Source organism: Trichosurus vulpecula, chromosome 5 (assembly GCF_011100635.1).
Source record: "Trichosurus vulpecula isolate mTriVul1 chromosome 5, mTriVul1.pri, whole genome shotgun sequence".
NCBI lineage: Eukaryota > Metazoa > Chordata > Mammalia > Diprotodontia > Phalangeridae > Trichosurus > Trichosurus vulpecula.
The window spans coordinates 296762301-296790272 of NC_050577.1; the positions used below are offsets into that span (position 1 = coordinate 296762301).

Genomic DNA, 27972 nt, shown 5'->3' on the forward strand with positions numbered 1-27972 from the left:
TTTGAGCATGTGAAGGGACGTCCTGAGGAGGTGGCATTCCACTGGTTCTGCGAGGCCCAGAGGAGGGAGCCAGGGCAATGGGTGGAAGGTACAAAGGGCCCGATTTCCATTTTGGTTAGGAAAAGCTTCCTGCCAGTGAGAAGTCCACGCATCCCCAGACCAAGGCTGGCCAGCTGTTTGTCAGGGAGAACTCCTCCTTTGGTCCTGGTTGGGCCAGCTGCCCCCGGAGGCCTCTGGGAGGCTGCTAGGAGAGCCTCCTCCCTTCCTTCTTCCTCCCCTTAGTTGCCTCATTGTTCCTGTACTTCTGCCTCCCTGCCTCTGTTTGGCCCCGTCTGGCTTGCCGTCCTCCCTGGACATTGCTCCTCTTCAGGCCAGGCTGGCCTCCTCAGTCTTCCTCACTCATACGCTTATCTCCCACTGCCCATGCCTTTGCCAAGTCTGGCCCCCAGGCTCTCCTTCCTCCCTCTACCTCATATTCCTTGGTTTCCTTCGAGACGCAGATCCACAGCTTTCCTGATCCCCTCATCATCACCCAGGCTACTAATTAGCACCCATCCTTTCAAAACCAGCCTGTATTCATTTTGTGTCTGTTCTAGATGGGGTAAGGGCTGGGTCTGTGTTGCCTTTGGTATCCCAGGTGAGAAGCTCCATTGTGTCAAAGCAAGTCGGTGCCTTCTTATGATGTAATAGTCTTAGAGAGTTGTCTAGAGTGAGGAGTTAAGTGACTTGCCCAGGGTCACACAGCCTGTGTATGGCAGAGGTGGAACTTGTACCCAGGTCTTTGTGGATCAACCCCGTGATGCCACTTGTAGACTCTGTGTGTATTTATTGACGTGTCTCCAAACAGAATGTAAGCTCCTGAGGGGCAGAGACCATATCTCTTGTTTTGGTCTTTGTAGTTCTAGTGGCTGGCACATAGTAGGTCTTTTGTTGGTTGATGGATGGATGGATTTCTGCTTCCCACCAGAGCTGCCACCCCCAAGAAGAAGGACCCGCCATGGATCACCCTGGTGCAGACGGAGCCCAAGAAGAAGCCAGCCCCGCTCCCACCTGGCAGCCGCCCAGAGACGCCCTCACGGTCTGCCGAGGAAGATGAGAGCCGAGCAGAGTCAAGCTCAGCTGTGGAGCCGGAGAGCCGGCCAGCCACGCGAGAGCCCAAGTCCTACAACCCTTTTGAGGATGAGGAGGAGGACGAAGAAGCGGCAGCCCCGCCTGCCCCAGCCTCCGTGGAGCAGACCCCCAAGACTCTGCATCCCTGGTATGGCATCACCCCCACCAGTAGCCCCCGCACCAAGAAGCGGCCGGCTCCAAGAGCACCCAGCTCCTCCCCCCTCGGTGAGTCCCTCCCCTTCTCTCTGCCCTGGGCCCTCCTGCTTTCCGTTGGTTGTGGCCTTCTGGGCTCTGTCTCCTGAGCTGGCTGGAAGTGAGAGCTTGAGCCTTGGCAGGTCCTGGGGTTTGTGAGCCAGGCCCTGTTCCCTTCCCTTGTCTGGGGCTCTGTCCTCGTGGTCCCCTGGCTTGGCTGGTCTGGAACTCCTTCCTTGTGGCTGCCCGGTGTGGCTGATCTGGGGCTCCATCCCTGTGGCCACTCGGCATGGCTGGTCTGGGGCTCTGTCCCTGTGGTCACCTGGCTTGGCTGGTCTGGGGCTCTGTCCCCTTGGTTGCTCAGAGTAGCTGGTCTGGGGCTCCTTCCTTGTGGCTTCCTGTCATGGCCAATTTGGGGCTCTGTTCCCCCTGGCTGCCCAGTGTGGCCAGTCTATGACTCAGTCCCTGTGGTCACCTGCTGTGGCCAGTCCAGGGCTCCATCTCCATGGTTCCCTGGTGTAGTCAGTCCAGGGCTCCATCCCCCTGGATGCCCAGTGTGGCCAGTCTGGGGCTCCATCGCCATGGCCCCTCAGTGTGGCCAGTCCACGGCTCCATTCTGTGGCTGCCCGTTGTGACCAGTGTGCTTCTGAGTAGTCTGGGGAGATCCTTCCCCCAGGGGAGTCCTCAGCAGCTTCTCCTTGCTGCCTTAGGTGACACTTATCTAATAGAGCATGGTCCAGTCATTCACACCTCCCCTCCTGTCCATCCTGGTGAGAGAAAGCAGCTGGGTAGCGTGCGTCATCTCCAAGCCCAGCTCCTTCAAAGCTCATTTGGTTTGGGAACGGTTCATTTCTTCCTACAGCAGAGTCACTAAAAGACAAAGGGCTTAGTCCAGAGGGCCAGACTGGGGGCAGTGAGGGAAAGCTGCATGAGGGCAGGCTCGAAGTCAATGGAAGGGGAAGAAATCCTTGTAACCGGAGCTGTGAGAGTGCAGGGCACTGTTCTGGGAAAGGTATTGAGGTTCCCCATCACTAGGTGCCTCCAAGCAGAGACTGAGTGGTCCATGGCAGAAGGAATTCAATACATTCTGCCCCGTACATTGGCCTTGAGGCCCTGTGAGGCCTTGTCGAGAATGCCCCTCCCCGGGCCCCCATCTCTTAGTGTTGTTATGTAGATGTTTTCATATACTTCCCTCCCTTCCTCCTGTCTCTATCTCCGTTTCTGTGGATTTCCCTCTTATCCACCTGAGTTCAAATCCGGCCTCAGACACTTACTAGCTGTGTGACCCTGGGCAAGTCACTTAGCCCTGTTTGCCTCAGTTTCCTCATCTGTAAAATGAGCTGGAGAAGGAAATGGCAAAAACCACTCCAGTATCTTTACCAAGAAAATTCCCAAATGGGGTCATGAAGAGTCAGACACGACTGAACAAGGACTGACCAGCAAAACATCTCTTTCCCTTCGTCCTCCACCCCCCGCCCCCGTCTCTGTCTCTGTCTTGTCTCTGTCTCTCTGTCTTGTCTCTCTCTCTCTCTCTCTCTCTCTCTCTCTCACACACACACACACACACACACACACACACACACACACCCCACACCCCTCCCTGGAGTTGACCTGGCCCTTTCCTCCCCACAGTGATGGCTCTGTCCATTTTCCACATGAGGAGGCTCAGTCTCTGGGCTCTGACACACTTTGCCCTCGGTCCCACAGCTAGGCAGAGTCAGAGCCGTTTCCCCCACTGGCCCCTCCCTGTCCTTTCCCAACAAAGACATGGGCCTTGTATTTCCTTGGTGTCTGCTCACACCGTGGAGAAAGGTTGCCTCTGCCCAGAGGATCAAAGCTCGCCAGGGCAGGGATGATTTTATTTTTCTGTCTCTGTACCCTCAGGGTCTAGCCCAGCGCTTGGCACATAGTGAGCCCTTAATAAATGCTTACTTATTAGTCACTGATTGGTAGAACTGAATCTAAAAGTCAGTCCATAGCACTGAGTACCAGGCACTGGGCTATACACTGAAGGTACAGAGACAGAAGTGAAACTGCCCCTGCCCTCAGGGAGCTGCCATTCTGTTCTAGTCCAAGCTCTTCCTACACCACCACTCTCTTTGCCAAAGCTTGTACCAGTGGAGGGGAGGGGGAGGGAGACACAGTTTGTTGTGGTGGGGGGATGGAAGAATTTTTAAAGCCGAGGTTTTTAAAAAATTATATCCAGTAACAGATGAAATGTTGACAAACCTGGAGCAAGACGTGGGCAGTCTGGTGAGGCTTCCTGCCTCTGTCCTGGAGGGTTAAGGCCCCCAGGCCCAGCCCTCCCTTAGTCTTCTGGGGCCTTCCAGAGATGAGGCCGTCTGCCGGCAGGCTGGACCTTCTGCACCCGTCTTTGTATAGAGCCTAGAGCTGGAAGGGACCTCAGAGGCCAGGGAGGACACCCCCCCCCACTTTATGGATGAGGAAACTGAGGCACAAGGAAGTGATTGCCCAAGGTTGCATGAGGAGAGGTAGGATTTGAACCCAGGTCCTCTGGCCCCTGATCCAGGACTCTTGGCACTCTGTTAGGCTGCCTTCCAAAGGTTGTGGGCCTTACTTGCCCCCAAACCCAAACTTCTCACCCTCTTCATGCCCCTCTCCTTGTCTCCACAGCTCTGCACCCTGCTGGCCTCCCTGGGCCTCGACTCTCGCACTCAGAGCCGCCCTCTTCGACCCCGTCGCCGGCCCTCAGCGTGGAGAGCCTTTCCTCAGAGGGCTCTGTTCCGGCCCCTGGGGAGCTGGAGCCCCCCTCAGTGCCCAAGAGCTCCTCCGAGCCCACCGTCCACGCCCCCGGGGCCCCCCCCAGCCTCTCGGCCACCTCTTCCCTCTCCTTCTCTGGAGAGATAACCCAGCCCTGCCTGGACCAAGCCCCGCCCAGCCCCTGCACCAGCCGTACCAAGGGCGTGCCAGGCCCACAGCCTGCCAAGCCCTGCATCGGGGCCGCCCCCACCCCGCTCCTGTTGGTCGGAGAGAGAAGCCCCCCATCCCCGCAGCTGCAGGTGAAGGTGAGTCTGGCTCTGGTCCCCTCCCACCCCCGGGCAGCTGCTGGCCTGAAGGCAGCCAGGACTCTGGACCAGGCTCTGACCAAGGAGCCTCATGGTGAAGACCTGGCCCTGCCACTTACTGTGTGACCATGAGAAAATCACCCCCACCCCCCATGCCTCAGTTTTCTCATCTACGAAATGAAGATGGTGATAGCTCCCACCTCTCCTGCTTGTGGGGGCCAGTGAGACCCTGCAAAGCACTTTGTCAGCCCTCAAGTATTGTAAGCTTAGACATTGTGGGCCTTGGCTCTGCTGGCTGGGGGCCCCTAAGGAAGCTGGTGCTGAGACCGAGCACAGGGAACGTGATTCCCGTTCTGTGAGGAGGGAGCAGAGGCTCTGAGGTCCTCTGAACACGTGCATGGCAAGGCTGCACCAGCACCCCCGAGTCTGACCAAGGTGGGGCCAGGGGTCAGAAAGCTGGGCTCAGTGTCTAGTCCTGCTGGCACCAAACTGGCTGTCAGACCCTGGGCCAGTCACTTTACCTCCCAGTGCCCCCGGCAAATCTCAGACACTAGCCATTACTGAAGAGCTGCTATCTGCATCAGTGGAGGGAGCTTCCCTATACTAGAGATGGGGTCGGGTGTTCACAGCTTGGGATCTGGGGCCTTAGGGCCCTGGAGGGTGGTCAGTCAGCGCTGCATTTTACAGATGAGGAGACCGAAGCCCACGCTGCTTATATGATTTAGTGCTCAGTTCAGGACCCAGCTTTCCATCAACTACACCATTTATTCTCTCCCCTCTGTCTCTGTCTCTCTGATTCTCTGTCTCTTCCTTCCTCTTTTTCTCCCTACCCCTTCTTCTCTCCCCTCCCCCTCCCCATCTCCCTATCTCCCCTTCCCTTCCCTAGCCTGGAGGGAACATGGAACAAGGCCTGATCCTTAGTCCTGGTTGAACGGCCTTGGAAAGGGCTCAGACAGTATTGACACAGCCAGCGTCGACTCTGTCCCTAGACAGCCGCCAGGGGACTGGGTGGGGCAGGAGGTGACCCTGGCCCCGGCGGGGCCTTTCTCCTTCCCCAGGGGTCAGACTCACTGCTTGGCGGCTGGACGGGGCCTTGCGGGCCAGAGTCCACCCCCCTTATACTGCGGAGGAGGCCGAGTGACCCCAAGAGAGCGGCCACCCTGGCAGTAATGACGGGAGTATAGAGAGAGTGGCCTGCAGGGTAGGGGAGAGATAAGATTTGAACCCAGGGCCTCTGACCCAAGTCCCTTGTTCCACAGGCCAGGCCTGGGTTTCTATAGTCCTGTGTGTGGAACCTTCTCCAGTATGGGTTAGGTTGTTTACCCACAGTTTTGGCTTTAGGAAGGAGGGAAGAGAAGGAGGGAGGGAGGGAAGGAAGAGAAGGAGGGGAGGGAAGGAAGGAAGGAGGGAAGGAAGGAAGGAGGGAGGGAAGGAAGGAAGGAGGGAGGGAAAGAAGGAGAGGAGGGAGGGAAGGAAGGAGGAAGGGAAGGAGGAGGAGGGAGGGAAGGAAGGAAGGAGGGAAGGAAGGAAGGAGAGGAGGGAGGGAAGGAGGTAGAGGAGGGAGGGAAGGAAGGAGGGAGAGAAGGAAGGAGAGGAGGGAAGGAAGGAAGGAGGAAGGGAAGGAGGAGGAGGGAGGGAAGGAAGGAAGGAGGGAAGAAAGGAAGGAGAGGAGGGAGGGAAGGAAGGAGGGAGAGAAGGAAGGAGAGGAGGGAAGGAAGGAAGGAAGAAGGGAAGGAGGAGGAGGGAGGGAAGGAAGGAAGGAGGGAAGGAAGGGAAAGAAGGAAAGATTAATTTAAACACCTACTATGTGCTAGGCCCTATACTGAGAGCTCTACACACACTGTCTAATTTGATCCTCCAAACACCCCTGGAAGGCAGGTCCTGGTATTACATCATTTCACAGTTGAGGAAACTGAGTGAGGAATGGGTTAAAGGGCTTTTCCTGGGGCCCAGAGCAGCTAGTTGTTGAGTCCCAGAGGCCTGCATCAGCCACAGAGCCCCTCCTCCCAGCCAGGCCAGGCACCCTCCCAGAAAAGGGGTGTGTCGGGAGAGGTCCCCGAGAGCGCTCACTTTGAAGCCTCGGCCTGGAAAACCTCAGACAGCCCAGGTCAGCGGTAAACGAGGCCAGGCGTGTCTCCAGGTGGGAGAATTATAGTTTGGGACAAGGTGCTGCCGGAGGGGAGGGGAGAAGGGGGTTCTAGGCTGGAGTCAGGGGACCAGCAGGAGGGCCTTAGTAGCCCTGGGTGCCCAGAACAGCTGAGGTACAGAAAGGGGTGGGGTGAGGCAGAGCAGGGAGCAGGGATGCCTAGAAACTGCTGAGGTATGTGTGTGGGGGGGTCTTCTTGGGGGTACCTAGAAACTGCTGGTCAGAGCAGGGCAGGGGCCCAGGGGCTCCCAGAGAGTGACCAAAGACCAGATTCGAATTCTGCCTTTCCTACTTTCTCCTCCTCCTCCTTCTCCTTCAGCTCTCCTACCTGTGTGACCTTGAGCAGTCGCTCTGTGCATTTATTAATTGCCTCCTGTGTGCCAAGTTCTGTGTTAGGTGCTGGAGATACAAAGACCACATCAAACAGTCGCTGCCCGTTCTCTTTAAATAGATGAATGAAAGTTACCTTTGGGGGGAAGGTGCTGGCAGCTTGGGGGGAGTCAGTGGACACTGAGCTGAGCTTAGGAGGTGAGGTGAGGGCGGTCAGCCCGGGCAGAGGCAGAGGTGGGAGACAGGGTCCTGGGTGAGTCACAGCAGAAGGGCAGGATGGCTGGCCTGGGCTGGGGGGACAGGGCTGGGTCTGGTAGTGAAGGGCAGACTGCCATTGGCCTTGAGGTGATAGGGAGCCGCTGCAGCTTCTGGAGCTGGGGAGTGACCTGGTCAGAAAAACACCAGCAGCTCTGTCCAGAAATCAAAGTCTGAATTAGCTGGTCGGTCGTCCACGCCTGTCTCCCCTTCACTCCAAGCCACTCTTCTCTCTCTGGTTGCTTTCAGTCCTCCTGTAAAGAGAACCCCTTTAATCGGAAGGCGTCCCCCATGTCCTCCCCAACCACGAGGAAGACCCAGAAGGGAAGCAAGCCTGTGCGACCGCCTGCCCCTGGACACGGCTTCCCCCTCATCAAACGAAAGGTACCAGGTGGGCTCCCCACAGGCCTTCGGCTCTTCCCCAGCCCCCCATCTTAGCAGGGTCTTCTGTGAATGTGCATTGTAGCCACAGGCCTGGAGTTTGGCCTTAGGGTGCGTCCAGCCAAGCCTTGCCTGATATAAGGATGGATGAATGAAAGAGCACTTATGAAACACCTACTGTGTGCCTGACACCATGCTGTGATTTGTGAGGGAGACAACAACCCCGTAGCTGGCTGATACACGGGTACACGGGTCTCATGGCAGCCAGCTATGAAATGTGCTGGAAACTAGATTCGAACTCTGGTCTTCCTGACTCAGAGGCCAGCTCTCTCTCCGTTGGCCCATGCCACCTCTCACTTAGTCTCCTCTCTTCTTCCTCCTTTCATTAAAGATGCTTTTGTTCCAGAGTGTTCTAGAGCAGGCTGGTCACAGGTGCTAGGCTTGCCCTGCCCTTGTCAAGTTTTCTCAGGCCTGTGGCTGGCTCCCAGGGCTCAGGGACCAGAGAGATGGTGGGCTGACCAGAGAAGAGGGCATTTCCCTTCCCCTTCCCCCTCCCCTTCCCCCACCGGAGGCAGACAGGCCCCTGCTGGGGTCCTCACCCAGGGGCCTTTTGGGCAGGTCCAAGCTGACCAGTACATTCCAGAGGAGGATCTCTATGGGGAGATGGATGTCATTGAGCGGCAGCTGGACCAGCTAGAGCATCGTGGGGTGGCCCTGGAGGAGAAACTCCGCAGTGGGCAGAACGGTATGTGGGGCTTAAAGGAGGAAGGGGGGCTGGGCAGTGGGCTGTGATGGAGGGGAAGCCAGAGCCCATCCCTGGGAGCTCCATCCAGCACCAGGGAAGGAGGCTCGCCTGCAGCATAGAATTCCCTTTCCTTAGCTCCTGCCCAGCCCATTGGGGTGGGGTTATCTCCTGAAACTAGCCAGGCCTGTTAGGGCTGCTTCCAGAGGCTCCCCACCCCTTCAGAATCCATAGGCCTCTCAAGGCTAGCCCATCAACACCTGCGCAGATCCCTGGCCCGGGAGCTGCTTTCCAGCGTCAGCCTCCGTGAGAGGGTCCCTCCCCAACGGGCAGCGTCCCTGAGCCTTTGAGGCTGGATCCTGGGCTCAGGCCGAGTGTTTCCCTTTGCAGAGGGCCATGAGGATGACCTTCTGGTGGACTGGTTCAAGCTTATTCATGAGAAGCACATGCTGGTCCGGCGGGAGTCGGAGCTCATCTACGTGTGAGTTCACCAATGGTGGCAGCTGCTTCCCGCTCCCTTGGGTCGTCCCCTGAGCTCCAGGTCCAGGAGGGAGCAGGATGGGGGGGCTTCCAGGCCAGAAACACCTTGAGACCCAGAGGGAGACAGAGGTAGCGAGCACAGAGATCTCTCTATCTCTGTATTTGTGCTGCAGCCGTACACGTGGAGAGCAGCCCTTGGTCATTTTTCTTTGCCTGCTGTTACATCCTCTTCACTTGCTTCCCGGAGAGCCAGACCCCCTATAGGGATGGGGCCTGGATTATGCTGTTTTTGGTCTAGGGAACTCCCGGGGAGGACTACTCTGCAACGTCTAGCCTTAGACTGCCTAGAGCACTGACGAGCCAGAGGCAGAATTCAAACCCAGAACTTCCTGGCTTGCCTCTCATTCCTTGTAACAAAGAATAAGAAGAAAGGTGGGACAAACTGTGTCAACAGGGGTAGCCAGGGTGTGGCCCCAGCCTGATAGTGTGTGTGTGCAGCCCCCCATCCTTGTCAGGAAGGACAGCTGCTAGATTCTTGTCCTGGTCAGGTCTTGCTGCCAGGAGTGCCCTCCAGCTCTCGGCCTCTTCTCTCTCTTCCCGGCAGCTTCAAGCAGCAGAATCTGGAGCAGCGCCAGGCCGATGTGGAGTATGAGCTTCGGTGCCTTCTCAACAAGCCAGGTACGCTGAGCCCCTGGCCTGGCGCCAATCTCCTGCTGGACAGAGACCAGACTGTGGCCGGGCAGGCAGGGGCTGGGCTGGAAAGGGCACTTGGGCAGATAAAGGATGGACGGAAGTAAAGAAGGCATTGGGCTCGGTAGCCAGGAAAACCTGGGTGCAAATTTTGCCTCAGATCCTTATTCGTGGTGTGACCCTAACCTCTTGGCTCAGCATCCTCACTAGTGAAATGAGGGGGTTGGGATCCGAGGAGATGTAGTTTGTCAGTCAGGCAGTTTTGTCCAGTCGCACAGCCTACAAGTGGCCAGAGCTAGGGCCCAGGCATGGCCTCCCAGCCTCCCCCAAGTCCCATGCCCATGGTATTTGCCCCTAAGGACACACTGCTTAGGGAGATAGTGAGCTCTCCCTTGCTAGAAGTGTCCAAGGGCAGGCCCAGAGAGACTGCCTGTGGGAGGTGTTGCTGGAGGGATCCCTGTTTCCCTCCAGTGTGGGTTAGGTGGATGGTCTTGGAGACGTCTCTTCCTGGTTTGAGCTTCTGTGGTTCTCTCCTCCCTCTGTGGGCAGATAAAGACTGGACAGAGGAAGATCGAGGAAGGGAGAAGGTGCTCATGCAGGAGCTGGTGACCCTCATCGAGCAGCGTAACGCCATAGTGAACTGCTTGGACGAAGACCGGCAGAGGTGTGGCGGCTGGGGAGGGAGAGCAGACCTTGGCTTCCATTCCCAGTGATTTTTGGCGGGGAGGTTAGCCCCTCTCCCCGCAGATACTTGCACCTGCAGGTTGGGTCCCCCTGGGGATGGCTACTCCATGCTAAAGAAATTCTCTGGGTCCACAGTCCTGAGCCCCCACCAGTGTATACCTTGCCTCTAGTTAGTCAGAGGTGACAAAAGGCTCGGTGCAAAGGCATTTACTGAAAGGCATAGACAGACCCTAATGACAAAACATCTTCTTGTTTCCCTCCTGGTCCCAGGGAACCAGGGTGATTGGCGCCTGGAATCTTTTGACCTTTTGCTCATATATTCTGGCCACGGTTTCTTGAGGAATGTAGTCGATGGTGCAAACAGAGAGGGAAAACATCCTTCCTCTCATTGCTCACAGGGAGTAAAGGGCTGAGTGACAGAGACCAGTAAGGCATCACTGCTCCTGATTCCCAGGAGCCTCCTGGAATTTTCTCAAAGGCCCCCAACTCACCGGCAAGGGCACTTCCGGGTAGTCTTGAGACGCTAGGACCAGCCAACGCCACCACAGGCTCTTCATACTGGGCACTGTTCCTCAGCTTCCTGATCTGTGAAATAAAGGGGTCGTACTCATATATGACCTCGAACGTTCATGTTGAGTTCTAAATCCTGGGATTTAATAGCTTAAAATTGCCCTCAGACTTTTGGGCCAGTTTGTATTTGTTGAAAGGCCGCTAGATGGCACCGTAGTGCACAGAGCGCTAGACCCGAAAGTCCGTAAGACTCCTCACCCTGAATTCAAATGTGCCCTCAGACGCTTCCCAGCCGCATGACCCTGGGCTGGTCACTTACCCCCTTTTGCCTGTTTCCTCATCTGTACAGTGAGCTGGAGAAGGAGATGGCAAACTGCGCCAAGTGGGGTCACGAAGAATCAGACACGACTGAAAACAGCTAAACTACAAAAAATATATTTTGAATGAGTAACCATGTGACCTTGGGCAAGCCATAGATCACCTTCATAGGACTCAGTTCCTTGCTCTGTAAAACGAGGGGGTTGGACCAGATCAGGGGCTCCTCATCTTTGGAGCGTCCCAGGCTCCTCTGGCAAACAGGCCACGTACGTCCCCCTTCTGAGTCAGGCTTTCAAATTCATTCCATGGGACTACAAGGGAAAGCGATCATACTGAAAGTTCTCTGTCTCTTCCTGTCTCTCTCTTTGTCTCTGTCTCTGTATCCATCCATCCTTAAAAAGGTCATGGGCCCCAGGTTAAAGGTCCCTGTCAGGGCCCTCTTGGCTCCAACACTGTGCTCCACTTTCTAGCTGGGCAGCTGGCCCTGAGCCTGCTTCCCCCTCCCTAAGTCATCGGCATGGCCCCTGCTTGCTCCCTCAGCCAGTGCTGCTGAGGAGGCGCAGCCGAGACTTTGTCTCTAAAGGCCCTTTGCGTGTGGAAGAGGCCCCGGCAGGTTTTATTCTACCTCCTTTTCTCCCTCGCTGACTTCCTCTCACCCCGTCTTGTTCTTATTGATCTCAGGGAAGAAGAGGAAGACAAAATGTTGGAAGCCATGATCAGGAAGAAAGGTGAGTGGGTCTTGGGGGCTCCCATCGTCCGGTCAGGACCCCTGGGGTCCTCGCTCCCCATCCTCGGTGGGGAAGCTGGTGCCTGGCCTCCCACTGGCCCTTGAGTAGTCAAGGGCCCTGGGTTTGGTGGCCGTGCGTGTGTGTGTCTGCGTCTGTACACCCACATATGTACATACATCTATCGTGAATGCATGGGGACAACTGAGTGAGAACACTGCATCTGGAATCAGGAAGACCGGAGTTCAAATCTGGCTTCAGGCACTTACCTGGGCAAAGCATTTAACCTCTGTCTCCCTCAGGCTCCTTATCTACAAGATGGAGGTTGTAACAGTACCCACCCTGCAGGGTTGCACTAGCACAGTGCCTGGCATGGTGCATAGTAGGTGCTGTCTTGGTGCCTTCCCCCCTACCCCTCATATCTAGGCACATGAGTCTATACAGAATGAGCACAGATAGAATCACCTAATTATGGGGATGGGGTCTGTGGTGCCCTCTGGGCCCACTGAGCTGGCAGAGAAGCTGTGTGCGTCCACACCACTGGTAGCAGCTGCCCCCTCTTTACCCTCCCTCCCACAGAGTTTCACAAGGAGGCAGAAACTGGGATGAAGAAGAAAGGCAAATTTAAGACCATGAAGGTGCTGAAGCTGTTGGGAAACAAGCACGATTCCAAGAGCAAGTCCCCCAAGGACAAGAGCTAAGAGCAGCATGGAGACGTATGCGCAGCTGCCTGCTGCCCGCCTCCCCGCGCCAGGCCGGGTTCAGGCCCAGAGCTGCCCTCCCTCCGATGATGGCGGAAGCTGCGGCTCTTCCTTTCCCCGGGGAGCTTCCAAGACCAGTGAGAGGACTTGGGAAGGGGGTCCCCAAGCAACGCCTTCTCCTTTGTCTCCATCCTCAGGCTGAGTTGGGCCAGAGAGCTCCCCCCTTTCCCATGGCTGTGAGTGTCCGGGAGCACAGCAGCGGGAAAGCAGACTCTATTTATTCAGTGGTGTTTTTATGGTTGTTGTTAACTGTTATTATTTGTTATTGACTAACTGAGCAGTCAGAGATCTGGGGGATGCACCCCGTTCCCCTTCTTTACTCTGCCCCACCCCTGCCTCCCTACTTCTAGAAAGGGTCAGTACTTCCCAAGCTTCTCATGACCGAGGCAGTCGGTAGCAGTGGCTCAGCGCCTCCATGGTGGCAGAAGTGTCCGTGTCCCTCCCCCACGCAATACAACACACATGCACGCACCTCCCCCCCCACCTCCTCCCCTGCAGGAGCCATTTATTCAATGATCAGATGGGTTGAAGTTCAGTCCTGACCTGCAGATGGGGACTGCCTCATTGGTCTCACAGCAGAGGGAGGGATAGGAGGGACTATCAGGAGATTCCTTCCCACTATCTTGGCAGACAACAGGAAATGGTTCTTCACAGTCAGTACCAGAAGCTCTCTTCCCTCTCCCTTCTCTTGATGCCTTTTCACGTGTTCCTGTCCCACAGAGAGTTCCTGGCCGGAGCCCGGCTCTCACCAGTCCCTGTCAGTTGGGTCCTAATTAAGGACCTGTCTCCATGTGTCACAGGTGTAGCAGTGTTCATTCCACTTTGTTATAGGGAGGGGAGCTCCCTAGAACCGGTCCTTTGCGGAAGGGGAAGGGTCTCCTATACTCTCAAGTTCTCATCTTGTCCTGCTCAGCTCCTCCAGAGCCACCGTCTTCACTCAACAGCTGGGCTGGCCCAGTGACCTCTAGGGCCCTGCTGGCGCGGCCATAGAGCTCAGTGAAAGGTCACGCTGTATTATCTTGGGGATGTCTTTTCCCCAAAATAAATGGAACCCAATTAAATTTGCCACCCAGTTGAATCCCCCTGGTGATCTGTCCATCAGGCTGCTTTGACCTCTGGCCTCCACTCCCCATCACACCATTGGGCAGCTGTGGTTGAGGGAGCTCAGTGGTGCTCAGTCCCCTCCCCCCCATCCCGAGCTGAGATGGCTGTACTGACTGTGCCACCCTTCCAAGTGCCTGGCATGCCCCAATGCCACATCAACTAGACGTGCATTCCTGTTGGCTACCATTTCCTCTTTTTACCTGAGGCCAACCCTTGTTGGCCAGAGGCTCAGACTGGCACGATTTGGAGGAAACTGGAGTCAGGGGCGAGGAGGTACCCCTGAGATCGTTCAAACACAAGATTTTAGGATATCAGAATTGGAAGGGAATTTGGAGGCTGTCTGATCCTATCCAAACCTGATGGAGAATCCCTGACGCGTGCTGCTCCAGCCTCCGCTGGCAGACCTCGGCAGGAGGAAGGGCTTCCTGACATCCAGCTTAAACCTACCCCTTGCACCACTGTCTGGTGTCTGACCCCTTCAGATGCCAGTCTCTTAGTCCTGGAAGATGGCATTCATACCCCACTGCCACTCTGCCCCCATCTTCCCATTTCCTTCAGCCAGTTGAGAGGAAAAGCTGATGCTCCGTAGAACATGACTTGCTCCAGGTTCATATGCCCCCAGGACGTGAACCGAGGTCTGCAGATGCCACCTCCAGAGCCTGTCCTGCCATGCCCACCTGGTCTGGACGGACAGCTGTGCCTTCTCTGTGGCATCCTGCTGGAGGTGTGCCAGCAGGACGCTCTTTGGACTGCCACAGCTAGGAATCCCTGGCTGGTGTCCTAGCTCCCTGCTCAGCTGTGTGCAGTGGCTATCAAAAGAGCCATGGTAATCTTGGGCTGCTTGAGAAAGGCCAGGCTTCTTGGGAAGAGGGGCTGAGCCCTGGGTAGGCCACCTTGAGAGCACGGGGGTGCTCTGGTTGGAGCGTGTCCTGAGGAGGCAGCTTCGAGGGGGAAGAGCCCAGAGTCTGAGGCAGAGGCAAATCCCTTGAGGAAGCTGGTTAGGCTGATTACTCAGGGCAAGGGCTGCCTTATGGAGGTACAGTGAGACCCATCTTGTTTGGCCCCAGAGGACAGAGCCAGGAGCTCCGGGTGCTGTGCTGTTGGCTGGCTTTGGGAAGCTGCCCCAAAGTGTAAGCAGCTGCTTTGGGGTGGTCTTCAAGCTGACTAAATGACTCTGCTTCTGTGATCATGGGGTAGGGAAGATGTTTGCAAACCTTTAAAGCTCTGACAAAGGTCAGCTATTAGTTCCTAGCTCCCAGGCAGCTGGGGTTCTAAAATTCTAACCCACTAACATGAGGCTTGCCCCCTTCAGAAACCAAGCTGCTGTTTCCCCAAGACTCAGACCAAGACAGTTTTATTGGTCTTCCACTCTTGTGGCTACAGTGACCCCAGCCCACAGCTTGTAGATGTCAGATGTAGGGCCTGAAGTAGGGGAGACAAAGGAGTTGGTTCCCAAGCTTCCGGCAGGAAGAATGGGCCTACTAAGCTTCTCTATAGCATAGGGCCAATGGGATGAGACCTCCCTGCCACCACGGTCTCCTCCCCCACAGGCAGTGGTGGGTTTGGGCTGGGCAATGTCTTGGGCTCTGGCCAGCCATTGGGGAGTGGGGCCTCTCCAACAAGAGGGGATCTCTGCCCTCACCAGTTGCATGTTTGGAGGACGCAGCAGGCAAGGTGACCAACGCAGAACCTCAGCTTCAAAGGGGCAAGTTGATGATGACTGGCATCTGGGCTGCCGTTACTGCCCTGGGGATGGGGTCAGTTCCTTAAGGAGAGGCTTTGGGCAGCGCCTTCTGAAGCTCCTCGTTTCTCTTTTGGTCGATATCCTCCATCTCCCGAAGTTTCTGTGGAGGGCAGGACACAAAGGAGAGTCAGGGGAGAGGAGCTGGAGCAGCTGCCTTCGCCCCTAGGCTTTGGGATCCCTAGTGGGCCCTACCTGTGAGATCTCAGTAAGGATGATTCCTCGGTACTGCTTGCCTTGTCCGAGGGCCTGCATCTCCGCCAGGAACTCTTGCCTCTCACGGACTTCCTTCACCACTGAAGGGAAGGGAAGACTCATTCACACACAGGAAGATGGGGCTGGAGTCCTGTCCACCTCTTGGGGGTCTGTAAGGCCCTGCCCTGGATTGATTGGAGGGAGAGGAATAACCCTCCTGGGAGAGGAAAGGCTGCGTTCTCTGGAGCCTTTGGACTTCCCAGGCCCAAGAGTCCCTCAAAGGTGAGTGAGGATCTGGGCTGTGACACTGCAGTAGGCCAAAGGTGCATGAGGCTCAGAGCAGGAAGGGACCTCAGAAGCCACTTGTGTGAGAGATGGGCTGTGCCTTGCTGGAGGTGGCCCAGGAGGAAGGTGGGGATCCCCTCATGGGCCCTGGGCACACTCGTAGTGCCTTACATTCTTCAAATCTATCTGGCTCTGGATCCGAGGGCAGAGGCTCGGCCTGCCGAACAGACTGCTTTCTTTTCTTCTTCTCAGTGCCTTCCTTCCCGTTGGCAAATATGTCTTGGAGCCGCTCTTTCTCCTTCTCTATGTCTCCTGCAGGATCCCGAGAAGAACCCAAGTGTGGGGGAGGGATGGGAGGACAGTACACATCCTTGGGCTAAGTGGGCACACCTGTGCCCAGGCTCCCTTGGGGCTTTTCACTCTCAAGGGCATCTTTCTCTCTGGGAAGGAGAGAGAGGGAAATGGAAGGGCTCTGTGACCTGGGCACAGATAGGGCAGCGAGCAGTGCCAAATTGCTGGGTGATGCTTTGGTGATGGAGACAGGAGGAGGTCATTTTGTGGACAGAGCAGAACTTGGAATGGGAGGCCCACTCTCAGGAGCAGGCTCAGGGAGGGAGGGGGGAAGGACGATGGGCACCCTCTGTCCCTGCTGAGGCAGGGTGGGGAGAGAGGAGAGCTTCGGAGCCCTGGCACTGCCCTCAGGCCCTGCTCAGTTCACCACTGTCTCTCCCAATAAATCTCCTTCAGACACGTGAGTTTTGTGGATTTTGTGTTTTCCCCTTTCCCCTCCTGCTTTGCTGCCCACGTTGGGTTGGGTAGGAAACCTTGCCCGGGTCTCTGGTTCATTTTCTAAGGAGAATTTTGCAAGTTCAAGGAAATGCCCTGCGTTGGTATCTGTCCTCACTCGTGCCCTGTGGCTGGGGCAGAGGCTGGCGGCGCCTCAGCTCCTCATTCTGGGCCCACTTCCCCCAGGCCCACAGCTTCGTCACTTACGACAAGGCCTTGGCTTGAACTGCTCTCGAGCGTAGGCCTCGCTGGCCTGGCAGACTTCAGCAGGACGGAGGTGGGGTCTTGGGGCCAAGATAGGCGGGAGACAAAAGCTGTTGACTCGCTTGGGTGTTGGCTTCTGGCTGGATGCTGGGTTGCAGTGAGAGGGTAGGGCATCGCCTCCTGGGGAGAGACCGGAATGGAAAGAAGGCCGATGCCCAGGTACCAGGAGCCCTACCTTTGGCAGGCTACTTCCTAGCCTCTGCCCTGAGCCTCAGTTTCCCTGTCTGTCCAACAGGGATGATTGACCTCCAGTGGCAGATCTCCACGAGTGCAGAGTACTGTGCAGGTCAGCAGAGGGGTATGTGAAGGAAGGTCTAGGGAGCGCAAGGAATGACATCTACTAAGGGCTTAGGAAGGGAGAATATCCACCCAAATGGGAAGAAATGCCGGAATGCCTCCCTGCCCCTGGGCCTTTGCTGTATCCCAGAGCCTCCAGAGAGGGGAGCTCCAAGATATGCCTAACAAAGTCACCGGTGCTTCCATGGAGTTCCTGGAAGTAACACCCTCTCGCTTTGCAGTATTCACCAAACTATGCAACTCCGTAATGCACTTAACCTGATGTCTGTCCTGTTTAATTGTGGCCCTCTACTAGATTGGAAGCTCCCAGAGAGCAGGGCTATGTAGACATCTTTGTGTCTTGCTTCTAGCACTTAGGTCAGGGTGTTGCATCTAGCAGGGCCTCTGTAAATGTGGGCTGGAAGAATGAGTGACTCAGTGTCCCTGAGTTCGAGTGGAGGGAAGGAGCAGATCCACAGATACCAAAGATGGACATCTCTCATGACAAGACCATGAAGGAGGCTGTCATATGAGGGCTAAGAAGGAAGAAAGGATGCTGGGAGTAGCAGCTTTGGAGACAGGCCTCTGGCTCAGATCCTGGTTTCTTACTGGGAAGGGGTTGGAATGAATGATCCCAGAGCTCTATATCTGTAACCCCAAGAGTGGTGGGTAGAGAGCTAGCCTCTAACATCCTGGCTGGATGACTCCATGATTTCAGCAGCTCTCTAAGGCTGCGGAGAAGATAGTGGGAGTGTCCTCACGTGGGAAATTTATCAAAGAAATTACAGGTCCAGCCCCTGTACCTAGCCTTAGGAATGGCCCACAGGTGTTTGAAGGGGGAGAAGAGAGACCAAGGCTATGGCCTAGGCTGGAAATACTTTACTGAAAAGGTGGGATATGTATGGAGTCTTAGAAGATGGGCAAGATTTGGATAAGGGGAGTGGGACAAAGGCTTGGGGGTGAAGAGGAATGTCCATGGAATGTAAGGACAGCCTATGGAGGAGGATTCCCCAGAGGATGGCAGTGAGAAAAGGGTCTGGAGAGCCAGGTTTGGGCCAGATTCTGGAGAACTGCCTTGGAATGGAATATTTCCCACAGAATTCCAGAGTTGGACAGCTTCTCTGGTCCAGGTCTCGCTTTACTTCTCACTCTTTTCAAGTTAAGGCTCCAGCCCAATCCTGCAACATTCAACAGATGAACCATCTCCCACTTTACTGAGAAAGTTAAGGCCAACGGAAGTGAGCTCCCTTGATTCCTCTCCCAAATGTTCCCGTCAAACTAGGCCAGTGATTTCTCTGGAAGGAAGTTGAAGTCTGCGCCGCCCTCCCCAAAAGACTAAGACTAGTTTATAGCTAGAGGAAATGAGCCATATACAGATGACACATTATATAATGGTGCCAAACAACCCATCCCAAAGGAATCTCTAGGCAGTAAAGGAGAAGTGCCCAGTCAGCCAATGCTGTGCCATTATAGTGAAGGGGTGGGGAGGGTGGTGAAAGGGCAGGAGGAGGATCAGGGCTTCAAATTACTTTTCACTGAATCCATGAGCTGCCGCTGCTGGAAGTTGGTGAGTCTGGATTCCTCCATCATCACTGCAAAACAGACAGGTGAAATGAGAGTAGCTGGGCTTCCGGCCCTGTTCTCATCAGCCCTTCCTTCAGTGCTGACCCCCCACTGACCTTTCAGCAGCTGACAGGTTTCTGGGGTGTAGCTGGGTTGGGGTGAGTGCCAGAAGCCGGTACCTTTGGCCACAGCTCCTGATTTCCCCTTTGCTGCCATGGCAAAACCCTAGGGGTGGGAAAGAAAGGTTTTCAGGACTAGCCTTCCCAGAATGTTAGGAGCTAGGGGAGATCTAGGAAGCAGGCCTGGGGGGCGGGGCACGCAACATTTCAGGTCTGGTGATGGTTGGAGGTCTTGGGAGAGGGAAATGCCAGCTGTCCTTAGGGTCATTCTACTGATGGGTGTCTGGCTCTGTTCAGCCCCAAAGGGCAGTCTGACCACTAGGAGTTATGGGTGCAGATTTATGCTTGATGTCAGGACATACCCCCTAATGATTAGAGGTATTCCGAAATGGAAGAGGTTCCCTCTAACTGGAAATTGGAGGCTGGATGATCACTTATCACGGAATCGGGTTGGAGGAGATCATAATGTCATAGATCTAGAATGGGAAGAAATCTCCCCAACGTTTGGAACAAGCAGTCATTCAGACTTTCTGAAGACCTCCAGTAACAGGGGGCTCACCACTTCCTAGGGCAGCCCTTACATCAAGCAGAGATCAGCCTGAGCTGGATGTAGGGGTGGGAGATTCCTAGTCGGGGGTGGCCTGAGGTCCCTTGCAGCTCTGGGCTTCTGACCCCTAGCAGTCCAGCTTCAGCTCTTCCCAAGCCAGGCCTGATAGGAAGCATCTCCTGCTCTTCAGAGATGCCCGGAGCTCGGGGCACAGGCTGCACTTGCTGCGACAAGGACCACAGCAGACCAGGCGCGACACAAAGGACGGAACTTCCTGCTTATGATGTCAGAACTATCGCGACAGGCCGACCTTGTCGGGGCGGTGCCACAGGACAAGCTCCCCACGGCCACCCGCCCGGGGCTTCCCCTTTCCCCCAGGGACCGGCTCCTGACAGCTCCAGTCCTCCCACCCGGTCCATGGGGCTCAGACCAGCAGGCGCCTCCAGCTACCATGGCAACGGCTGCTTGAGGCCCCGCCCACACTGCCATGGCAACTGCCCAGGCTCTAGGCTCCCTTCCCGAGCACTCGACTCCGCCTCCGGTACCATGGCGACGGCGGAGTCAGGCCCCGCCCCTTCACCAACATTCTGGGCCCCGCCTTTGGCATCTCCTTAGCTGCCCACCATCCAGACCCCTCCCTTAAGCCCCTCCCCTTCCACCAGCGCTTCCGTATCCGCCTCCGACCCCGTGCCACCAGGTGCCATGGCAACGCCCGCCCCTCCCCTCCAGGTCCTCTCCTCCGGTTCTCCCTCCCCTTCGTAACTCCTGGCTCCGCCTCCGCTGCAAAGGCTGCGCACCGGGCTCTGCCACTGCACCGGATCGGTTTCAGCCCCCTCTTCCCAAGCGCTCCAGGCTCTGCTTCCGCCTCCGCCTCCGGCTGCCGAGGACACCGCCGCGCGCCCCGCTCAGAGCTATCCGGCTCCTCTTTGCTAAGACAACAGCATCCCCACGCCCCCTCTGGGCACCAGGCTCCACCCCCCCCCCCCCCCGGCCTCTCTCCGCCCTTCCTCTCCCCGTGAGCTAGAGGTTCCGCCCCCTAGCCTCTTACCGGAAATGGCGTAACGCTAGGGTCACTGCGCAAGCGCGGGGAGTTTTGGGAGGGCCGGCCCAGAGGTGGGCGCCGGAAGTCGCGAGTTTGGTCGCAGCGGCGCGAGCCCGAGCTGTGCGTGAGGCCAGGCACGGGGCTGTGGCTCGTCGGAATCAGTGAAGAAGACTCCGCTCGGAGACAGCTCTTCCTGGCCGAAGCGGCCATTGGGCCCGAGCCCGAGGGTCCGCAGGCATGTCTGACAACGAGGACAAGTGAGTGCGGGGAAGGGGCAAAGGAGGGGGGGAGGGGCTGGAGGATGGAGGGAAGGGGGGGTTAAAGGGGAGGGGGGCTGAAGGGGAGCGTCGGGGGCCTCGGCGTTAGGACGTCCGGTGAGCAGTGGTACAGTCAGAGAGGCATTGTGGTGTAGGGTCGGAAAAGCCCGGGTTCAGATCTTGTCCCTGATACTGACACCCTGGACAAGTCTTTGGCCTCACTTGCGTCCTGTGTAAAATGAGGGGGCGGGACTCGGACCTTGCAGCTGTCTGTGCACGAGTCTCCTCTTGTAGAGCGGAAGGTCCCAGAGGTCAGGGGCTGTTTGGTCTCGGTGTCTGGCATGTAGTAGGTGCTCAATAAATGCTGTGGACTTGGGCTGTGAGCCTAGCACCTTGAGGATCCTGAGCACTGGGGCCAGAGATGTCAGAGAAAGTCGGGCCTGGGGCTCACTCCATCCAGCTTCCTCCAGCTACTGAGTGACCGGGCTAGGGTTCGAGCCCAGCTTCTCCAGCTCCAAACGCAGCCCTCTTTTCCGTCGCTCCATCGGCTCCAGGCTGCAATTGGGGGAGGTGGGTGAGGGCGTTCAGGCCCCTCTGAGCACCAGGTTCACAGGCGCTTTCTTCCTGTACAGTTATGACGGCGATGACTTCGATGATGTGGAGGAAGATGAGGGTCTAGATGACTTGGAGAACCCCGAGGAGGTCTGTACTTCTCCCATGGGCTAAGGCTAGGGCTGGGTGCCAGTCACCCCAGTGCACAGCGTGGTATCGCTCTGGTTCATGGCTCTTCTCCCGGAACCATAGAGAAGGCCACTGAACATTGAGTGGAACAGCCACTCCTGTGAATCAGCCAAAATGGGTCTGGCAGCCAAAATCTTTTAAACTTTTCTTCCTTCAGACTAACTCTGCCAGACACTTGTCACCTTGGTGGCTGTTTACTCCACTTGGAAAATGGGAAGCACGTACCTAGCTCTCTGTTGGGAGGATTTGTAGTCTTACTTTTCCACGATCTCTGGTTGAAGTTGCCAGGAGCCTCTAGGTTTGAGCCGTTGACTTTTTGCATCCACAAGAAAACTTCCCACTCTCCTTTCCCTCTCTTTCTAGGAGGGCCAGGAGAATGTGGAGATCCTTCCCTCTGGGGAGCGGCAGCAGGCAAACCAGAAGAGGATCACGACCCCCTACATGACCAAGTATGAGCGAGCCCGGGTCCTGGGCACCCGGGCCCTGCAGATCGCGTAAGTGGGAATCCCCCTCTTCTTTACTCATTCACCTCCACCTCTGTCCCATCTACATCTCAATTAAATAGGCATTTATTAAGTGCTCTCTCTTATCTGACATAGGAAGTAAAATGATGAGTTTGAGAGTTAGGATGACTTGGGCTTGAATGCCATCCTCGTGACTCTTATCCAGCCCTGTCGCTTCTAGCTGTCTTATCGTCTCGATGACAATTGCCTAAGACCTCATCCACTGAGTTGTTAATGGGTTGCAATCTGCCTTTGTGAAAGGATTTCCTACACTAAGGAAATCTTAGGAAATTGATACAGAGTTGAAGTCAAAGGTTTTGTTGTGGTTCAGTTGTTTCAGTCATGAGGAAACTGAAGCAGAGTGAAGTGACTTGCCCGTGGTCACACAGCTAGTAAGTGTCTAAGGCTGGATTTGAACTCAGGTCCTCCTGCCTCCAGGCCCTGGGCTCTAGCTACTGCTCCACGAGTCACTAGAGTCACCTAGAAGTTGAAGGCCCAGGGCTCAGATTGACTTGAGGTAAGTCATCTCATTTCATCTGTAAAATGGGACTGGATTAGATGGCTTCAAAGGTCCCTCCCAGCTTGGAGTCTCTGATCCAGGGCCGTTTGCGCTTCATGTCTCTGGTGCCCCTCACAGTGCTTTCTATCTACCAGGTGTTTAACAAGTGGTTATTGAGTGATGAATTAAGGAATAAAAAAAGCTTGTGGTCTGAGTAGAGCAAGTTTACCAAGAACTGGTATAAAGCATATTAGCACATAGTGGAGATGCAGGGAAAAGCCAGGAGGATAAAGAGATCACTGGGAAACGCCTGGAGGGTTTGATTGAGGCCTGGAAGGAAAGGACTTCCCAAGGCAGGGGCCGAGACGAGAATGGTCTGTCTTTGCCAGCTCCTAAGTGGTAGGAATGAATGAATGAATGAATGAATGAGGCATTTATTAAGCTTTTGCTTTGTACCAATCACTGCTGAACCCGGGGGACACATAGAAAAATCAGCCCTGCCCTCAAGGAGCTCACATTGTCATGGGGTTCCAGCTGCCCATCACATGGATGTTTCCTATGGTTCTTAGGGGGCAGTGGCAGAGCAGATGTCGGGCCTCTTTCGTGTCATGGGCTCTGACAGAATCATCAGTTGTAGACGTAGAATGGTTTGACAGCCCCAAGACTTGCATTTCTGTGCCTCCTGGACGTTCCTGGGAGTCTGCTCAGCCTTTCTGTCAGCGGTTTGGATGAAGGTGCGATTGTCAGAGTGTAGGTGACATGGATCTGGGAGGGATGACAGACATGTAGGCTGAGTCTGACGAGACGAGATTGAGAGAAATGAATGTTAACCCGTGCGCCTAGGTTCAGAATGTCAGCCCAAGGCCTTCAGACCAAGGAGGGTGTGGCTAGACCACGTCCTTAGAAAAGATTGGGGGCAGCGGGTTAGTCATTTCATGTGTGCTGATGTCATTAGCGTTATCAGTGTGTTGATGCAACAGCCAGAAGAGCCCAGAGGATTCGAAGCTTCATCAAGGGGGCGTAGCAGCCAGCCCAGGAGAGCAGAGAGTCAGCCCTTACAGCCTCTGCCCAGGGCCGGCCACATCTGTAGTGTTGACTTCCTTCTGAGGCTTTGTCTTAGGAAGGATTTGACATACTAGGGCTGACCAAGTGGTCAGCCAGTGCAGGACGGCCTGGTTGAAGGAACAGGAGCAAGGAAAACTTGGCATAGAGGGAGGTATGTGATACCTGTCCTCCCAATATCTGAAGAATGGCATGGGCAGGAGGGACCAGCTGTGCTTTGCTGGCCTCAGAGGGCAGAAGGAAGAGAAAAATGAGGTAGAGACGCAGATTTTGGTTTGACGGTATATGGTGGGAGGAGCGCTGGGGAGGGAGGCGTGGGGCTGGAGAGCACCTATCCCAGCTCACCCTTGTCCTCGATGGGGCTCTGAGCTGGTCCTGCCACCTCGGGGGCTCTTTGCACATCTGTCAGATCAAGGGTTGGACAAGGGTCAGACTCCAAGGAACTTCAGGGGCTGGTTGCTCTGAGGAGGAAGCCAGCTGGATTAGGTAGGTTAGGCAGGATTCATACCCAAGTCCTCTGACTCATGAGCCCATAAAGTCAGCCTTGGCACTCACGAGGTCTCCATCATTGAGGTCCTCAGAGGCCGGAGGAGAACCCACTCAGGTTGGGCTGGAGGACTTGCGTTTCCTTCCATCTCTGAGATTGTCTGAAATGCATGCTGGGAAGGCAGGGCAGGCTTTAAGGCATTCCTGTCATTCAGTGCTCTTCATTTCTGGGCTGCTTGAAGCCCGGACTTGTGTTTTAGACGTCTCTGTGTCCTGTCAAGCGTCCAGCGTGGGCCTTCCTCAGAGGGATAGTTCGTATCAATCGATGGGTTGATCAATTCTTGTCCGTGGGCTGAGCACGCGCAGCTTAAACCGACGTTTAACTTTGGAATCAAAGTAGAAATGGAAGAATTATCCGTGGGTTTGCACCTTAGCCCTTCTTGAGGTTAACAGCTGCCTTGGAGGGGGTGGGCCAGGTCTGCGCCGTCTCCAGCCTCACCACCTGGCAGTCACTGCCATGTAGGACAAGTGGCCTACTTCTCTAGCCGTGTGGTGCGCCACCTTCTGGTCACCGCCCCATACTGCAGGCGCTGCCCCTGGTCCTTTTAGGCCTCAGAGCTGGAAGAAAGTGAGCTTAGACTTCATTTCAGTGTACATACAACATTGCAGAGTATGTACGTTCTCAAGTACGAGGGATATTTTTAAAATAAACAGAAATTCACAGATGGTAGATGTTATCCTATGGGCCCCGGAGTGCCTCTGAATGAATTTTTATTTCATGAATCCCCAGGTTCAAGGCCTTTTTAAACAGTCTCCAGAGCATACCGTGTGCTCGTTTGTTAGACTAAATCATCTGCTGAGAGGTGGCTGGCGCTGATTTTTAGGAATCTGATTCTGGTTGAAATGCTGGCTTCAACTCTAGATCTGAGACTGAAAGGACAGAAACAGTTTGGGGTTTTTTTCCTGTTAAACACCACTCATAGAAAAGCATCATCATAAACCTCATTAGCCACACTTCATTTTGTTGGATCTTAACAAAGCCCAGAGTGAGAGGGGTGGGTACGAATATGAAGATGTGAGCCCCCTCCCCCCCAGTCTAGGAACCCTAGATCTTGCCCAATCACCTGCTGTCATGGGGAAACCAAGGCCTGTGGAGGTGTCATGATTTGCCTGAGGTGTCTGAGGCAGAGTCTTACAGAATAGGGTGTCAGAGCTAGCAGAGACCTTGGTGTCTGGCTCAACCCCCCATTTCACAGAAGAGGAGACTGAGGCCCATGGGGAAATGGCATTTCAAAGGTCACAAAGTTCATTAGTAACAATCAGGATTGGAGGTGAGATCATCTGAGATGAAATGAAAAAACATTTTGTAAAGTGCTTCCCTAATCATCACTTGCTGGATTAAGTGTCAGGCATTATCATCCTTCTTGCTGAGATTGCTCCTGGGCCAGGCTGCTTCATGCTGTAACCTGCTTAGGCCAGAAAGGCTCAGCCCCTGCCCTGCTGGGCAGTCTGGCCAGTAGAGACAGCGAGGAGCATCTTCTTTCTCAGCTGAGCCTGAGTCTTTCATCAGTCTCTCTCGGGGGTCCAGAGGCCCCTGCAGAGTTGGGTTGCCTCCTCTTTTCTCCTTCCATCATCAGCTCTACTGAGTTAATTGCACTGTCCGACAGAGGGAGTCATTTTCCTCTTGCTCCCTTAGGTTCTGAAGGTTGGTGGTCCCTCCAGCCACAGAGTACAAGGATATAGTCCAGTCAGAGCCGCTCTCAGAGATGCCTCCTAGCTTATCAGCCCTGGAAGGAACCCTGCAGAGCATTTAGCCAAATCCCCCTGTATTACTCAGGAGAAGTAGGGCCCAGACCTGGGGAGTGCTTACCTCGGGCCACACGGCCTCCTGGGCTTGCTCTCCGGCGTCCCCTGCTGTCTCCTGGGGTTCCTTCCAGCTGAGGTTTCCTCTGATCTTGTGAAATGAGAGAAGAGGTGAGGATGTCCACAGCCCACCCCTCCCCTGGGGCCAAGTGAAGGAGCTCTGGAAGCAACGGGCCGCTTGGACAAGGGCTGATTGTGGCATCGAGGCAACCAGACTCCCCGGGTGACCACAGGCAGGTGACTTCCTCCCTCCGGCCCAGGCTTCCTCTCTGGTAAATGAAGAGGCCGGGACTAGATGATTCCGATGGCTCCTCCAGCTCCGTGGCCTCTCATGTTGGTGGCGTGAGTCTTCTTTGTTCAGCTCAAGATTGTGCCTCAGCACCCAGCAAGGGAGGTAGCCCAAGTGCCATTCCCCCATTTTATAGATGACAAAACTGACGCTCAGGGTGGGATTCCTGCAGAGCCCTCTCCCAGCACCAAGAATAGCCCTTCTCCCATGAGGCCGTATTGCTTCTCTTCTGAGTTGCTAATGGTATGAGCTTTAACATTCAGGTTGAATGTCCATTTTGAATTTGTTGTGGAATAGGATATAAGGTGTGGGTCTGAGGCTCGTTTTTCACATTGGGATTCAGGGGGAAAGAGAAGATTGTTGGGAAGATAAGACATGCCTCAGTCCAAAACACAAGTGGGGCCTTGTGGTGACTCCTGAGAAGGGCAATGAGATGCATGTGGGCAGCAGCAGCCCTTGGGAAGACTTCCTGGAGGAGGTGGGCTGTCTAGGTGTGGGAAGGGTGGTGGGACTAGGAGAGACCTAAGTGCGGCTTTTTAGGCAGGAGAAAGAGCAGGAACAAAAGCCCTGGAGGGGCTGCGCAGGTCCCACCTCACTGGTAGTCTTGAGGCAGTGGCCAGATGGCCATTTCTGACAGCTCAGTCACTCAGTGAACGAGCATTTGTTAATCGTGTGCTGATATGTGTTGGGCGCTGTGCTTGGTGCTGGGAATCAGCTAGGCCCTGGGCATTTCTCCTGGGCAGGGTGTCACCCCCTCATTGTGCAGGGGGAGAAACAGGCCTATTGAGGCGTGGAGACTGGAGGCAGCTGTGACCCTGGGAAAATCCCTCTCCCTGGTTGGGGCTCAGCCTCCTCCTGTGTGAAATGGACACGATCAGGCTTGTGTTCCTCATCTCAGAGTGGGAACCCTGTGGAAGAGGTGCTGTGGAAGCGTGAGTTGTTATTGTCCCGTGCCCAGATCGTCCTTCCCAAATCCTGTCTTTCCTGTGACGTCTTCCTCATCTGCAGTTACAGGATGTCAAAGCTGGGAGAGAGAACACAGGGTACCGGGGCTAGGAAGGACCTTAGAAATGACACTTAGTACAGAGAACAGAGTCTCTGGGCTGGGAGGGTTAACCCAGACCCTCAGAATTAGAATTCAGACCTGAGAGTGGGGAAGGACCTTAGAACATCCAAGGGCCTGGCTGGGAGAGGCTCGAGTGCTGGTTTGCTCCTCGTTCCCCAACCAGCCAGTGGCACCAGCTCAGAGCTCTGTCCAGGGCCGTTTCTGCACGCTTCCTCTTGAAATCTCTCCTTCCAGACCCATGCCGTTCTTCTTTCCCCCATCTCTTTCCTCCCTCTACGGGAGTGTGCCCATGCTGTCCCTTTGTCCCCTTCAGAATGTGCGCCCCTGTGATGGTGGAGCTGGAAGGGGAGACTGACCCACTGCTCATCGCCATGAAAGAACTCAAGTGAGTTTTCTGAGAGCCCCGAAATTCCCCTCCCTGCTCTTGCCTCTTGCCCTCGTCCCCCTCTGGGCCTCCTGTCTCCCTCTGGGCCTCCTGTCTCCCTCTGGGCCTCCTCGGCTCTTCGGCAGTCCTACGTACATGCCCCGTACAGGGTGAGACTGGCTCAAAAGAAGGAGTTTTCTAGCTCCTTCTCCCCTGGAGCCTCGTAGGCCTTTGGCCTCCCCCTCTTCACTTTGGCATTCTGTGCCCCTTCTGCTCCTGCCTTTGCCCAGGGATCTGGGGGAGCTTACTGTCTCTCAAGCCTCTCCTTCCGCCCACAGGGCTCGGAAAATCCCCATCATCATCCGCCGCTACCTGCCCGATGGGAGCTATGAAGACTGGGGAGTGGACGAGCTCATCATCACGGACTGAGCCCCGGCCCCGGCCCTGGCCCAGCCCGGCCCCTGTCTCCCAGCAGTTTTTGTGTTCTGTTTGTTTTTCTATATGGATAATAAAGCCTATTCACCGTCTCCTGCTCTTCTTCCTCCAGCTGTCTCTCCCCTTGGGTGCCAC

General features: G+C 55.5%; 3 protein-coding genes across 3 annotated transcripts in view; 2 read left to right on the forward strand and 1 right to left on the reverse strand.

The window, feature by feature from the left end:
* The window catches only part of MICALL1 (MICAL like 1), a 32962-nt gene extending 16537 nt beyond the window's left edge, over positions 1–16425 (forward strand). Inside the window, exons 8-16 of the mRNA XM_036759759.1 lie at positions 968–1335; positions 3937–4328; positions 7309–7443; positions 8059–8185; positions 8573–8663; positions 9267–9340; positions 9902–10016; positions 11546–11592; positions 12169–16425. Coding sequence (XP_036615654.1) covers positions 968–1335; positions 3937–4328; positions 7309–7443; positions 8059–8185; positions 8573–8663; positions 9267–9340; positions 9902–10016; positions 11546–11592; positions 12169–12290 — 1471 coding nt within the window. The 3' untranslated portion in view covers positions 12291–16425. The remainder of the gene's footprint in view (positions 1–967; positions 1336–3936; positions 4329–7308; positions 7444–8058; positions 8186–8572; positions 8664–9266; positions 9341–9901; positions 10017–11545; positions 11593–12168) is intronic.
* On the reverse strand, positions 14792–20252 carry C5H22orf23 (chromosome 5 C22orf23 homolog). The gene is made up of 7 exons (XM_036759760.1): positions 20028–20252; positions 18681–18789; positions 18531–18593; positions 16669–16845; positions 15847–15987; positions 15391–15491; positions 14792–15298 (listed from the first exon to the last, which is right to left on the reverse strand). Exons 2-7 carry the CDS (start codon positions 18778–18780, stop codon positions 15221–15223), a joined length of 660 nt encoding a protein of 219 aa, XP_036615655.1. The 5' UTR covers positions 18781–18789; positions 20028–20252; the 3' UTR covers positions 14792–15220.
* Positions 20253–20324: 72 nt separating this feature from the next.
* Positions 20325–27929, forward strand: POLR2F (RNA polymerase II, I and III subunit F). Its single transcript, XM_036759761.1, has 5 exons — positions 20325–20529; positions 21162–21231; positions 21634–21764; positions 27352–27423; positions 27741–27929. The coding sequence occupies exons 1-5, from the start codon at positions 20510–20512 to the stop codon at positions 27829–27831; spliced, it is 384 nt and encodes a 127-aa protein (XP_036615656.1). The 5' UTR covers positions 20325–20509; the 3' UTR covers positions 27832–27929.
* The last annotated feature ends 43 nt before the right edge of the window (positions 27930–27972 follow it).